Source organism: Aegilops tauschii, chromosome 2 (genome assembly GCF_002575655.3).
Source record: "Aegilops tauschii subsp. strangulata cultivar AL8/78 chromosome 2, Aet v6.0, whole genome shotgun sequence".
Classification (NCBI taxonomy): domain Eukaryota; kingdom Viridiplantae; phylum Streptophyta; class Magnoliopsida; order Poales; family Poaceae; genus Aegilops; species Aegilops tauschii.
Genome location: NC_053036.3, coordinates 22,819,758 through 22,834,648, shown reverse-complemented (window position 1 = coordinate 22,834,648; position 14,891 = coordinate 22,819,758). Strand labels below are relative to the sequence as shown.

Genomic DNA, 14,891 nt, shown 5'->3' with positions numbered 1-14,891 from the left:
ACTAGCGGATGAACACTAGGTACGGACGGCACGGTCTCCGGTGACGGTCACAAAGGGCGACCGCCTTGGGGGCGGCGCAGAGCGGAAGCATCGGGCAGTGGCTAGGGTTGAATCGGGTAGGCTGATATCATGTTTGATGGGAATATAGAGGGATTGGTGAAATCTGATGCATTTTTACTTGAGCCTCGTGGGAATAGAGAGGGATAGGAGTACATGGATGTGACTTTGCTACTGTCAGTAAATTGCAAACTGATATAAACATACTGCAGTGCCTTCGGACTCATGCATCTATTTTAGAACTCTTCAAATATTTGGTCACAGATCATCGCTGCCACAGAGAACCTGCGCAAACATACGAAACACCGGATTCCAGCACACTGATGCTTGAAGCAAAAAGCCTGCACAAGCTTACAAAACATATTTTATTACATTTTATTTTTGATAGTAGCATACAATTAGAACACAATCTGTTCACTGAATCGTTTTGCCCTGGCCGCCTCCACAATGGATCGATGGTTAGTGGATGACGACGGTGAGACAAAATGGACTTCAAGCAGACAAGATAGTATGAGATACTCACAGCAATAACACGTACTCCATTGAGTAGAATAGGAATCAACGATGCTCAACCAACATGCAGATACACAGGCCACAGTGAAGGTCTTCAGAGCTGCATCTGTTTGGGGCTACATATATAATTCTGATCACAAATCATGGAGAAAAAAAACATTGCAATCTGGTCGCTGGATAATTGCTACTGTACTAGCTAGCATGATAATGAACACCCTGCATTCCATTGTTCTTCGAAAGAAATTACAAATTGAGTACGTGAGCTGAACTGAACAACATCCATATGCTTACAGCAGAGACCAGAGAGGTCAGTACACATGAACGACTAAAATGAATTATGCAGGGCTGTCCTCCTGTTTATTGACTGTTTTTATTTGGCGTAGGTGTTCTATCATGAGCCATACGATGGTTGTGAACTCACCACCGCTGCCAAGCATCTTGGCATGTGACTCCCTACTGCAACGGTTGGCTGCGTAAGCTAGAAAGTCAGTCCATAGGCTTAGCAGCAGATGCACCTTATCATATACCTTCTCCTCCTTAATTACATTAGCAATGTTGCGCGCGTACTTGAGCCGAGGATTTTCAGCATCAGAGGGCTTATGGTCATTCAGCTTCACTATGAGGTCAGCGAGCTTCTTCTCGAGCGCAGAAGGTTTCAAGTCCCAGTGATGATGCGGTTGGAACAATTTCTTGAACACAGTGCAGAAGCCGTCGCCAGGAGAACTGACAAGGTGGTTTTCTTCACATATCTCATCCAGATTGATGCAGGTTTGCTTGTACAGCCAGTTTTGAGGAAGGCCTGGAAGCATGTAGGGGCGGTCCACAAGAAGGAACATCATGTAATTGGACAGTGCCCTAACTGTCTCCACACGTTCGTCAGCTGTATCAAGGCCTTTTTCTTTTTCTTCCCTTGCGAGGATCAAGTCAGTAGCGATGTGCCAGGAGATGATGCTCTCATGGAAGTCAACTCCATGCCACGTCTTCAACTTCTTGAACAGCCCAGGCTTCTCGTTATTCAGTGCCGATTTACCCCACGTATGCCTGAGCAAGCCCAATGTGTTCACATCATACCGTGATACCCTCGTGTTTAACTCCTGTGCACGCTTCAAGACCGTCTCTGGGACAATGACAGTCCATGAGTAGTACCTCCTGTCCCACCACTCACCGAGTCCCAGCATCTTGAACAGATTAGCAAGTCGACGGCTTATCGGGTCCACCTGTCCGGCACGGAAACGGAGCATGTTGTGCTGCCCTATGGTGCCTGACCACCTCCTTGAGCTTCCTGTCATCATCATCTTGCCAGGCCAAGACTGGCGAAGTGAAATAAGTTTGCGCCGTAGCCGATGCCATCTTCCAGTGCACAGAGCTGAATGCCGGAGCCAATGCCATCGTGTGACACACAAGAAAGCAAGCGCCCAGCTCGACCCTAGTGCGCCGAGGAGCGATTTTGCCTCTAGAACCAAGGCACCACCCAACAAGGTGTATGTGATATCCACATCGACTCGGCTGTAATCATCTTTGCTGCTCAACCAGAACAACATGAGGGAGGCGGTGATGGCAAGCAGCGAGATGATACGGATGCAGTAGCCAACCCAAGAGTGTATCACACTTGCCTTGGTGTACAGGATGTCGTACATGAGGGAGAGCTCCATCTCCATCACCCTCCACATTTGCTTACGGTCTCCCCTAAGGCGCAAGATTATTTCCCTTTCCTCAGAATCCACCTTGCTCGAGCTATCTGAGTCATCCACCATGATCACCGAATCAACTATTCCGCGCTTGCAGATATGAAACAGGGAATGAGCACGCTGCAGGACGAGCTCATCCTCCAAATCATTGTACCAGTCTTGATGCTCAATGTAAAAATGTTGGTGATGCTTGTCGCGTGCCTGTAACTTGAGAGAGCTCTGGAGGCTGCTGAAATTGGCGAACCAGAGTGCACATGTCCTCTCTCCATACTTGGCAACACCAACAACAAATATTAAGATGGCAGCCAGTGTGAGCAAGATCCCGCTGCCGGCAATGTACTTGTAGAGGACATATCCGGCTCCTGCGACCTGCACCACAAGGTTCAGCAAGTGGCGCTTCCAGAGCTTGTTATCCTCAAGGGCATAGGCGGTGATGTTGTCCGGGCCGCCAAGGTGCAGCAAGAGGAATGGCGCCCAGAAGGCAATGAGTTGGTGGTCTTGCGGCGTGCTGCTGCTGTAGAGGAGCTGGCCAGCGGCGTATGTCGCAGTCGTGTCTGCCAGCTGATACGCCAGCCAGAGGGGAACCCTCAGCACAATTGAGCTACTACGCCGACGTATGTTGGCGAAGAGATGGAGGATGATTTGGAAGCCGAGGCTGGAGAGAACCCCGATCTGGCTCGCCCAGTCAATCCAGAAGTCCAACGGCCCTCCAGCCATAGTTGCGAGTTTGGTCCTGGAATGCGACAATTGAACATGGTAAATGCACAGACTAATAGCATACTATTGAGGTAGGAGATCGCATACTGGCAGTGTGATACTTCTCAACTCTGAAGAAAGTGATCACCTGCACTGCAGAGTATGACCTTGGTACCTAGCAGCGTTTTGGGTACCGAACGAAATTTCGTGATTTCACGCGGTTACCGGGTTTACCGTCATCCCTCGAGAAACACTCATACCGAGCAAAATATCTCAAATATTTTGAAAATTTTGAATTCAAACGCTCACTGTAGAGTTAAATAGACACCATCTCTTCTATGACAACAGAACTGGTAGTGGCCTAGTGGCAAAGGCATCCTTTCCTTAGCAGCGAGTCGCGGGTTATGTGGTCCAATAGCCAACATGCCAGGGCAAGGTTGGTGATATTTAAGAGTAAAATATCTATCTATATCGACGTCAGAAATATTTGAATTCAAATTTTGATTTTAAATTTCGTCCGACTTTTTTCGGTATTTCACGCTTACCGTGGTAACCGCAAATTCCGGTGACCCTCCAGAAAAAAGGTCCGCTTGGGATCCAAAACCTTGCTACCTAGAGTACCTAAAGAGCAAACTGAGCGAGTGGTAGTACACTGTCAAGTAAGCATACATGCGATTCTTCTTTTCATGTTGCAGGAGCTAGCTAGCCAACAAGGAGTGCCAACTAATCCGCCACTTTCAACAAGTAGCCAAAGAACCAAAAAAGTTAAGAATGCCAGTATGTGCCAACTAAGCCGCCACTTACACGGTGAGGAATCACATGCGAATGTACGAATTAAGTGGATAACTAGAGTATGTGCGTACTTGTGATTTGTCATGAGGTTTTTTCATTGTTGAGACCATAGAGTGTACCAGCTCCATTAAATCAACCAACAGTATTATACTCCCAGAGCATGTTATGGCAACCAGGAGGTATTAGTTAATAGATTGGGCAGGCACGGCAGGGAGGCAACGAGGGTGAATCCTCCCTCTGCGGCCTAGGCAGGAGCGTGGCTAGGGATGAAGAGCGGACGGGTTTGTGGCTACAGGCTGTTTAGTGTTAATTTTTGGCCAGCGGTATAAATCGATCGCTAGTTTAGTGTTAATTTTTCGGCCAGCGGTGAACTAATTCGCTGCGTGGCTGCAATGAGAAATCGGGGATTTGATTCCTGGCGAGAGGCACTGAACAGTGAACACATGGTCCCGTGAAGGAGATCGATGGAAACTAATGGATTTTCCACAATGATTCTTTTAACACTACCAATAAAACATATGCTCATTAAACAGGCCAAAACAAGTGGCATGGATACAATCAAAATCGAAATGCATATATACGAGTGCAGTGAAATACTGGAATATGGCAAAGTGGCAATACCTGCAACGGCAGGACTTAGTACTAGCTATGCCCAGCAGAGAGAGAGAGAGAGAGAGAGAGAGAGAGAGAGAGACTAGAACAGTGCCTGGCTGGTACTTAAATAGCAGAGTTCTAAATTGAAATAGTATGCACCCTTTTTCTATTTCTTAGAAAAAAAAAAAGCGATGCGCATGGAAGCCTCCAACCATGCTTAATTCAAAGTAATGTCACAGTGGCTTAATTAGTTAAGTGACGCACCAGTCACTCACTTTTGCTACATATGTACCTATACTCAATAGAGAAGATAGCTGCAAGAGCACTAGGTTATGAATTATAGCATGAGCATACCTAGGTTTGCATCGGAGTCTCATGGATATAACCTCATCATCACATACCTTCCCAACTCCCTCCAAAGAAACACCACTCCAGTGTCTTATATCTCTAGAGTCATATATCTCTAGTTTCAGTGTTCCACCACCAAATACTCACAATTCACGCCTGCAAAAACCAACAAAACATAGGAATCTACCATCAGAAATTATTTCTCAATGAACAAACCTTGCCCTCCTCCAGTTTATTTTTTTTCCCCGAACTAGTTCCTGTTCAGCATTTCTGTTCCCAACAGAGGGGCCCAACCAACAAGACTATATGCACAGAAATATAATTATTCACTCTGGGGTGGCATGGTTTGGGTATCAGAAGTTATCATGATTGTCATGAGCATTGTGATTATTGAGACACCATGCGATGCAAGGACCAACCAACAATATTATATGTGTGTGATCTTTAAGGTTCTATCCAATCAGCTAGTGCTTTAATACCATATCATACAATGCCTGTTGTACGAGGAGGTGGATGGCACTACAAAGTGGAGTAGCAGGTGTGCCAAGTGCAGAGCTTTCCTGTGTTTTTTCCTCGGAAGAATAAGAAATGGAAGCCGTACAATTTCAGATTGAAATACTGAAATCATGACTGTCATGACTCATGAGCGTTTGCTATTATTGAGAGAATGCAAGGACCGTCCAACAATATTATATGTATGTAATCTTTAAGGTTATATCCATTATCCAACATAGTTTTAAATAGCTGGCTATAGCGGAGCTATAGCCCGCTCTAGCCTTTTCAGCAGGGTGCCGTTAAATGGTCGCCTTCATAAATAGCCCGCTATAGCTCTGCTATAGCTTATTCGGAGGCCCGCCGCTATTTTCCATAGCCCGCTATTCAAAACATTATTATCCAATCAACTAATGCTTTAATTGCACATCATGCAACGCTTGATTTATAGGAGGTGGATGGCACTGGCACAACAAACTGGAGTAGCAGGCGTGCCAAGTGCAGAGCTTTTTTTGTTCAGGATCCGAACCTGAAACCTGAAGAATCAACAGTTAACTCTGAAGAATGGAAGACACAGCTACATCAAAATACAAGGCATGTGCCTACATCAAAATTCAGTGTACAAAGCGAATTAGGTGGATAAATACAAGGCATGTGCCTACATCAAAATTCTCATGAGAGTTTTTTGCTGTTGAGACCATGAAGTGTACAAGCTGCATTCAATCAACCAACAATATTGTACTCCCATAAGCATGTTATGGCAACCAAGAGGTAGTTAACAGACTGGCTGGGCCGAGAAATGGCAGGGAGGCAATGAGGGTGAGTCCCCATCTGTGAGCTGGAGCAGGAGCGTGGCTGCAGTTGGAAATTAAGGGTTGATTCCTGGCGACCCGTGAAGAAAATCGGTAGAAACTAATGGGTTTACCGCAATGTTTTTACTACTAATATAAAACATATGCTCCTTAGACAGGCCAAAATAAGTGGCATGGGTATAGTTAATAATCTAAATTCAAATACAAGTGCTGTTAAATACTGAAATGTGACAAAGCGGCTATACCTGTAACAGCATCACTTAATATTAGGTGTACTGAAGTCCAAACATGATGTAGCAGCAGAGAGAGATGGCAGCGAATAGAACAATGCCTGTCTGGTACTCAAATGCCAGAATTCCAAATTGGAATAATATGCAAAAAAAGAGCGATGCGCATGGAAGGCTCCAACCATGCTTAATTAAAAAGTAATGTCACAGTGGCTTAATTAATTAAGACATGAACCGCTCACTCACTTTTGCTACATACGTACCTACTCAATAGAGAAGATAGCTCCAACAAGACTACGTTATGAATTGTAGCATGAGCATACCCTGGTTTGCATTGGAGTCTGTCTCATGGAAATAACCTCGTCAGAAATTCAGAATAAACCTTCCCAGTTCCCTCCAAAGAAACACCACTCCAGCGTCTTATATCTCTAGTTCCAGTGTTTCACCACCAAATAATCAGAATTCACGCCTGCAAAAACCAACAAAAATTAGGAATCAGCAATCAGAAATTATTTCTCAATGAACAGCCTTGTCCTCCAGTTTTTTTTTCAAACTAGTTCCTTTTCGTCATTTCTGGTCCTAACAGAGGGGCCCAACCAACCACCTAAAATGCGTGGAAAAATAATTATCCACTCTGGGGCGGCATATAAGAAATAATCATGATTATCATGAGCATTTGTTATTATTGAGACCATTCGATGCAAAGGACCAACCGAACAATATTATATCTGAGTAATCTTTAAGGTTCTATCCGATCAGCTAATGCTTTAATTGTACTAGATCATATAATGCCTACGGTAGGAGGCGGCGGATGGCACTACAAAGTGGAGTGTAGCAGGTATGCCAGTTGCAGAGCTTTCCTGTATTTTTTTTCTCAGAAGAATAACAAAAAAAAAGTTGTACATGTGCATGCCTGCCTGGATGGATTCCATGAATGGTGACTGACAAGTTGCTAGGCTGAAACTACCATTGTGCTGGGCGAAACTTGCAGATTAGACCACATTTGCATTTACATGTTTCGATTAGATGAAGGAAAGTGCTAAATACGCAGCAAGATAAACTGAAACCAGTTCAGTTCAAATATACTGAAATCATGATTGTTATGAGCCTTTGCTATTACTGAGACCATGCAATTTGTGTGTAATATTGAAGGTTCTATCCAATCAACCAATGGTTTATTTCTAGATCATGCGACACCAGCTTTACGAGGAGCTGGATTGCACAACAGACTGGAGTAGAATGCTTTTTTTTTTTTTTTTTTGCGAAAATACATGGACTGAAACAAGTTGAGATTGAAATACTGAAATCCTGCCTCTCATGAGCGTTTGCTATTATTCAGACCATGCAAGGATGGACCAACAATATTATATGGATGTAATCTTTAAGGCTCTATCCATTATCCAATCAACTAACGCATTAAATCTACATCATACAAAGACGGACCAACAATATTGTATGTATGTAATCTATATAAGGTTCTATCCATTATCCAAACAACTAATGCTTTAATTCTACATCATGTAACGCCTGCTCTATGAGGAGGTGGATCGTACAGACACTACAAACTGGAGTAGCAGGCGTGCCAAGTGCAAAGCTATTTTTTTTTCAGGATCCCAACCTGAAACCTGAACAATCAACAGTTAACTCTGAAGAATGGAAGACACAGCTACTTTTGTTACAGCGCCGTCTACAACTTACCGATTCACGCCGCTGGGCAATCTCACTGCGATCGGAGATCATGCGCCTGATGGCTACAGGCTTCCTAAACATCACTGTCGACCTTGCTCTGTAATCGAGTCTATCTCTGTAAAATCACTCCAAAAGTTAGAGTCTTCCTAGTACATTTTCTCTGTGTTATTGTCTGAATCCTGCAACTAGGCTCTGAAATTCAGTTGCGAAAAAAGATAGAGAAAATGAAACCAGCTACTTTAGAATCCGAAAGGTCTCACTCTTGAAGTTGTTATGGCTCTTGAAGATTTGTTATGGCTCTTGAAGATTAGGTGGGAAAATGGAAATAGTCCAAGAAACTTATATGGCTTGTCACTAGTCAGTATTACTTCCTCCCTTCCTAAATATTTGTCTTTCTAGAGATTTCAAGAAGTGACTGCATACGGAGCAAAATGAGTGAATCTACACTCTAAAATGTGTATATATACATCCCTATGTGGTAGTCTATTTGAAATCCCTAAAAAGACAAATATTTAGGAACGGAGGGAGTAGTATATTACACAGGATAAAAGAAACATAGGTACCTGGCTGATATCACCCTCCCAAAGAAATTCCCATAACTTTTGACCCATACAGCGTTCTTTAATTGCTTATAATAATACCTGCAGCTGGAACAACAACAAAAATAACAGTGCAATCCATGTCAGTATCTCAGAATACTCCGAATAGAAAAGAAAATATGTGTACTTCAGTAACAAGAGTAGTCACGACTCACAGTATCTACTCTCTTTGCATCACTTCATGTTGTTTGAGAAACCATCTGGAAGAGCCCTTGCTGCATTAGGCTATTCCGTGATCTGGAGCCTCCAGGCATGGAGACTCAACAGTCAGTATTAGCAAAACACAATTTGTTATCTATCTGGAACCTGTAAGGCAAACCTCTACATAAGAAGGTAGCCACATGAAGTCTAGGCATGGAGAATTAATAAAGATCTTGTTTCCTATCTCTATTCTTTCTTTCTAGGCATGGAGAATTAATAAAGATCTTGTTTCATATCTCTACTCTTTCTTTCTAGGCATCGAAAGAAAGAGTAGAGATATGAAACAAGATCTTTATTAATTCTCCATGCCTAGACTTCATGTGGCTACCTTCTTATGTAGAGGTTTGCCTTACAGGTTCCAGATAGATAACAAATTGTGTTTTGCTAATACTGACTGTTGATTCCTATACATACACAACTAGGGCTCTCCAGAAGTGACTTTTCATCTTTTAATTAAATAGGATCGAATCCCTGATTGGATCTGCTGTCAGCCATATAGCCTGGCTAGTCTGGCTTCCCCCTATGCCTATAAGAGAAGACCCACATGACACCATCAATCATGCATGAGCATGAAGTGTCTTGGCTTAGTGCAATTGAAATCATGTTCGGAGAAGAAATTAAAGACTAGACAGCTAGTCAGCGGCTACTATATATTCTGACAGCGCTTGTTCCTGGCGGCCATGCGATGTGACCTCTGTATCTCACAGTGAAGGATGTCCACGCATGGACCTTGAATTTCCCTCTAGGCCTAACACTTCTGAAGAGAAGATCTTGCATGCTCATCATTTCTGGATCTTTAGGTCTGGTTTCGGCAGAACATGTCTCACCAAGCATTCACAGGAAGTTCCCTTTGCTCTCCTAAGATACGCCGGCTCTGCCATCTGCAAGGGTCGCTGAAATGTTCGCCATACAGCAGTAAATTCATCTGCATAATATTCCTGAGGGTTGCAAGGGGCATGCTCCAGAAACAAGGGTTAAAATTTGCTTTCAGTAGTCCACTGAAGATACTTCCACACATGAAGCAACCATGCATGCATCATCCTGGCCATGTCCATGGCCATTGCTGTGAGCTTCGGGTGGTCCTCCAAGCTCGTGCTCCCAAAAGTACGCGCATTGAAGAAGTACCAGTGGGAAACGGCACTACTCAACGGGCGATCCAAATCTGATCCCCTAGCGCCCGTCCCCCTTCTGCCGCCGTGCACCACTCCGGTGCCGGCGTCCACCCCCTCCCCCCGCCGGCGGTCACTCCGACCCCGGCGGCCACCTCTCTGGGCGAGCTCCCCCCCCCCCCCCCCCCCCCCCCCCCTCCCCTCACTTCTCTCCTCTCCGTGCTTCATGGCGTCCAGCCCGGCGTCGGTCGGCTCTTCCTTCAGGCCGAGCGGCGAGCGCCCCATCTTCTCGGAAGGCGTCGGAGGGGCGCGGTCGGGCGATCGACTCGAGGGCTGACCCGGCAGATCTGTCGGCGGAGCAGCCGGCGGCTCGTTGGTCGCAACCAAGGCCCTCCAAGAAGGAACTTTGGAGGCTGCGGCGGGAGGAACGCGAGCGTGCACGTGGATCGGCGGCAAATCAGCAGCAGCGACGAGAGGTGTCGCCGGAGATGGCCGGGCTCTGCTTCAAGTGCTTCGAGGAGGGGCATCGCAAGATCGACTGCACCAACCAGGTGGTTTGCCTTCGCTGCGGTCTGCCGGGGCACGAATCCAAGGAGTGCAAGCGCCCCCGCAGTCCGTCGCCGGAGGAAGAGCTGAGGAGGGCGGCCTCGGCCAAGGTGGCCAGGCGGGGCGCGGCGGGGCAATCCAGCCGCGAGGTTGAGGGGGCCAGAGGGCCCCCAGCACCGCCGCCCCCGCCGATGGTCGCGGGAAGTGTGGCTCCCAGGGTGGTGTGGCAGCACGAGGTGGTGTGGTTCAGGATGGAGGCTACGCAGCACGAGGAGCTTCAGCCTTCCGAGCTCTGCGTCGTCCGGCGGACGCGGTCCATGGAGGATTTGGAGAGGCAGCTTCAGTTCGCGATGGTGGCGTACGTTGGTGGCGCAAGGCGTGGCATTTCCCCGGAGTTCGTGGTTGAGGCGTTGGACGCAGAGGTTGGCATCTCGGCGGAGTGGTTCTCGGTGCACGAGTACAGGCCGGAAGACTTCCTGGTGGTCTTTGCGCGTCAGGAACATCCGCAACAGCGTCGGGGCGCGGCCATCGATCAACCACAAGGGTGTGCGGCTGTTCTTCAGACAGTGGAATCGCCAGGCTCAGGCGGTGCATTCTGTGATGAGATTCAAGGTGTCATTGGTGCTGGAAGGAATCCCGCCTCATGCTTGGGAGAGAGAGAGGTGGCGGAAGAGTTGCTTGGGTCGTCTTGCTTGGTGGACTTGGTGGAGCCGGAGACAAGTGCGCGGCTTGACCTCTCTGCGTTCAAGCTCTCGGCGTGGACGGCGGAGCCTGAGTGCATCCCGTCGCTGCGCTGGCTGGCAGTGCCTGAGCCAGGTTTGGTGGCGCCGCTCTCGGACCCGGAGCTGTTGCAGTATAAGATCTTGATTCACTTGGACTCGGTGACTGAATTTGATGGTGCGGACGAGCCATGGTTCCTGAGAGCTTCTTCGGACAGTGGGCAGAGCGGCATCCCCGATGCCGACGGCGGCGACTTGGGTGGCCCGAGTGAAGGGAGGCGCAGCTACACCCGCAATCTCAGCTGGCGTTTCGGGGTGCGAGATCGGCGCGGGACTGGCCCCGCCGTGGGAGCGCGGGAGGTGGACAGGAACAGGGCGGCGCTGTCGCCGGAGGTGAGCCCCGGTGTCGGTGCGGATTGGCGTCTCCCGCCAATGCCCCCAAAGCTCGTGCTGACGGAAGGTGGGGTCACGCAGCCTATCCAGAGCAGGCTGGCGAAGAGGGTGTCTGCTTTTGACCGTATCTCGGTCATGGAGCACCAAGTGGTTACAGCTGGAGGCCAATCGGCGAGATTTTCGAACGGGAGGAGCGGGAATGGGGGGAGTGTCCCCACGCAATCAGCTATGCCTACTCCCGTTGGGCGTTCTGATGCCCTTGCAAGGAATATTCCCCCCGTTCAGGTGGTGTTGCCCCGGGATCCGTCCCCTGGTGGCACGAACGTTGAGGAGATCGCGGTTCAGGTGAGGCCTCGGGATGCGGCGACGAGTCAGTTGGAGATTCAGCCTGGGGTGGCACTGTTGGAGGGGCCACCGCGGTCGGCCACTCGGGTCGAGCCCTCTCCGCTGGCCGCATTGGTGGACTGTGTTCCCGGCCAGTCTAGCGATGCGGAGAGGCTGTGGCTCGGGACTGCGGTCGACCCGACATGGAGACAGATGGGACCCAGGTTCTGATTGCACCCGTGGAAGATTCGTTGATGGACAAAGAGAAAGCACGGCCGGTGGACCCGCCAGTAGCCCAGGAGGGACATGCATTGGCTGGTGGGGAGCCCAGTGCCGATGGGAACCATGCAACAGTGATCTGTGGGTCACACGTTGATGAGAACCATGCAACGGTGGCATGCAGCTTTGCGCTCGTGGAGCTGCCTAGCCAGGGCCAAGCGAGTGTCGGAGAGGCAGGGGCGGAGACATCTGAGCCAAGGGAGTTGGAAACTGTGCAGAACGCTGTTGAGCTTAACAATGGAAGTGTGGTGCCCATGGGGACGGCGTCGGAGATGACGCCACAGGAAGCGGTGGCTTATGGAAGGCTCAAGGCTTTTTGCTCTCACATCATGAAGAAGCTTGCGCCACCAATTCTCAAGGAGATCCAGGCCTCCTCACTCAGACCGGAGGCAGAGCCGTTCACACCCAAGCGCACGACGAGGGCAGCCAAGAGAACTGCGGCGCTGGGCTCCTCCGCAGCCACACCGGCAGAAAATGTGCTGCTCAGGATGCTCGGGCTGGTCCCGGAGGATCTCCAGGTGGACGACTCGGAAGTGCAAGAGCTCAAGAACATATTTGACTCGCCGCTCCGTGAGCAGCATGTGCGCGTCATAGCGGCACTGTTTGGCAAGGCCTTGTCAAGGCAGATGCCTGGAGTGGGAGGGGTCGAGAGGATCTCTGCGCACTAGTTGCGCGCGCTTGGAGGTGGGTGTGACTTCGATTTCCATGAATGTCAACCCAGTGGTGACTTGCTGGAACGTTCGTGGTTTGAACAGTCTGGCAAAGAGGAAAGCGGTGAAAGAGTTTCTGGCTTCGGTGAAGCCTAATCTTGTGTGTTTGCAGGAGACAAAACTGGATGTTGTAGGCAATTTTCTCTTAATGCAATGTTGTGGTCCGTCTTTGGACGGCTTTGCTTACTTTCCAGCGGATGATACGAGAGGAGGGATCATACTTGCTTGGGATACAACGGTTCTGCAGGTAGATCGTATCCAGAGGGATACGAATTTCCTCACGGGGTTGGTGCACCCCAGGGCAGGGGAGGACTGGTGGATTTCGGTGGTATATGGCCCCCAAGGAAACGTGACGAAAACGCAGTTTTTGGAGGACTTGGCAGCCAGGCGTGCTCTCTGCAATGGACCATGGATGGTGCTCGACGACTTTAATATGATCTTGCGTGCAAACGAGAAGAGCAACACTAACATAAACCACACGATGATGAACAAATTCAGGAGCTTTGTTGACAGTAATGAATTGAAGGAGCTTTACATGCACGGGCGTCGGTTCACCTGGTCGAGTGAAAGAGAAAACCCTACTCTCACCAGAATTGACAGAGTTCTGGTTTCTGTTGATTGGGAGATGGCTTGGCTAGATTTCTTGCTTCAGGCCCTGTCCACGAGTGTCTCCGATCACGCGGCCCTGCACATCACCACCAGTGCCGCGTTCTGCCCCAAGAAACGCTTTCGCTTTGAGACTTTTTGGCCCAAGCTTGAGGGCTTGGAGCAAGCGGTCAAGGACGCTTGGGTTTGTGACCCAATGATCATTGACCCATTTAAGAGACATGATGCACTATTTAGAAATGCGGGAGTGGCGCTTCAGGCTTGGGGTCAGAAGAAAGTTGGTAACGTCAAGCTGCTCATGGCGGTGGCGACGCTGGTCATCCACAGGTTGGATCAGGCGATGGAGTCGAGAGGGCTCACTGAGCTAGAAACTTGGCTGAGGCGTACTCTCAAGTTGTCTCTGCTCGGGCTTGCTTCTCTAGAGAGAACCATCGAGCGGCAGAGATCTAGTCATAGATGGATACGTGAGGGCGATGCGAACACCAAATTCTTCCAAGTGGTGGCTAACGGTAGACGCGCGAAGAACTTTATTCCTCATGTGCGGGTGGGCAATGAGGTTGCCTTGGATCAGAGCCGCAAAGAGGAAATATTCGCGGACGCCTTCCAAAACCTCCTGGGCACAGACCATGTGAGAAGGCACACTTTGGACTTGAGGTATTTGGGGATGGAGGAATCTGATCTGTCCGAGTTGGAGGGCATCTTTTTAGAAGAGGAAGTTTGGAATGCCGTCAAAGAGATGCATCCGGATCGAGCACCTGGACCGGATGGTTTCATTGCTTTGTTCTGCCAGAGGGCATGGCCCGTCATAAAAAATGACATCTTGGCGGCGCTGACCAAGCTCGCAGTGGGGGATAGTAGAGGTTTTGCAAAGCTGAATTGAGCACTAATAGTGTTAATTCCTAAGAAACCGGACGCGATGGAGGTGGGGGACTTCCGGCCGATCAGCTTGCCGCATAGTTTCTCAAAGCTTTTCGCCAAGCTGTTGGCAAACAGAGTTCGCCGGCGCATGCCCGAACTGGTGGGTGTGAATCAGTCGGCGTTTATAAGGGGAAGAAGTCTCCACGATAACTATTTGCTAGTGAGGCACGTGGCGATGAAGATTCGTGCCAGGAAAAATCACGGCGTCTTCCTCAAGTTGGATATCACGAGAGCATTCGATTCCCTCTCTTGGCCTTTCCTGTTTGAAGTTTTGAGGGCGAAAGGATTCGGCCACCTCTGCCTTGCGAGGGTGGCAGCTCTTTTGAGGACTGCAAGCACGCGGGTGCTGGTTAACGGAGTTCCAGGGAGAAGAATATGGCATGCTAAAGGGCTCAGGCAGGGGGACCCGGTCTCTCCGCTCTTGTTTATGATTGCTATGGAGGCGCTTACGGCAGTCGTTGCTAAGGCCATGCAGGAGGGCGTGTTGAGCAGCTACACAGGCATTTCGGCAATGCAAAGATTATCTATATATGCGGACGATGTTGCTTTCTTTGTGAGGCCATCTAGAATCGAGCTGGA

At 48.8% G+C, this 14,891-nt stretch overlaps 2 protein-coding genes across 2 annotated transcripts; one reads left to right on the top strand and one right to left on the bottom strand.

Moving 5' to 3' along the window:
* Window positions 1–315: 315 nt before the first annotated feature.
* On the bottom strand, window positions 316–2,975 carry LOC141040648 (uncharacterized). The gene is made up of 2 exons (XM_073506767.1): window positions 1,098–2,975; window positions 316–342 (listed from the first exon to the last, which is right to left on the bottom strand). The coding sequence occupies exons 1-2, from the start codon at window positions 2,973–2,975 to the stop codon at window positions 316–318; spliced, it is 1,905 nt and encodes a 634-aa protein (XP_073362868.1).
* A 10,225-nt stretch (window positions 2,976–13,200) lies between these two features.
* On the top strand, window positions 13,201–14,274 carry LOC141040647 (uncharacterized). Its single transcript, XM_073506766.1, has one exon. The coding sequence runs from the start codon at window positions 13,201–13,203 to the stop codon at window positions 14,272–14,274; it is 1,074 nt and encodes a 357-aa protein (XP_073362867.1).
* The last annotated feature ends 617 nt before the right edge of the window (window positions 14,275–14,891 follow it).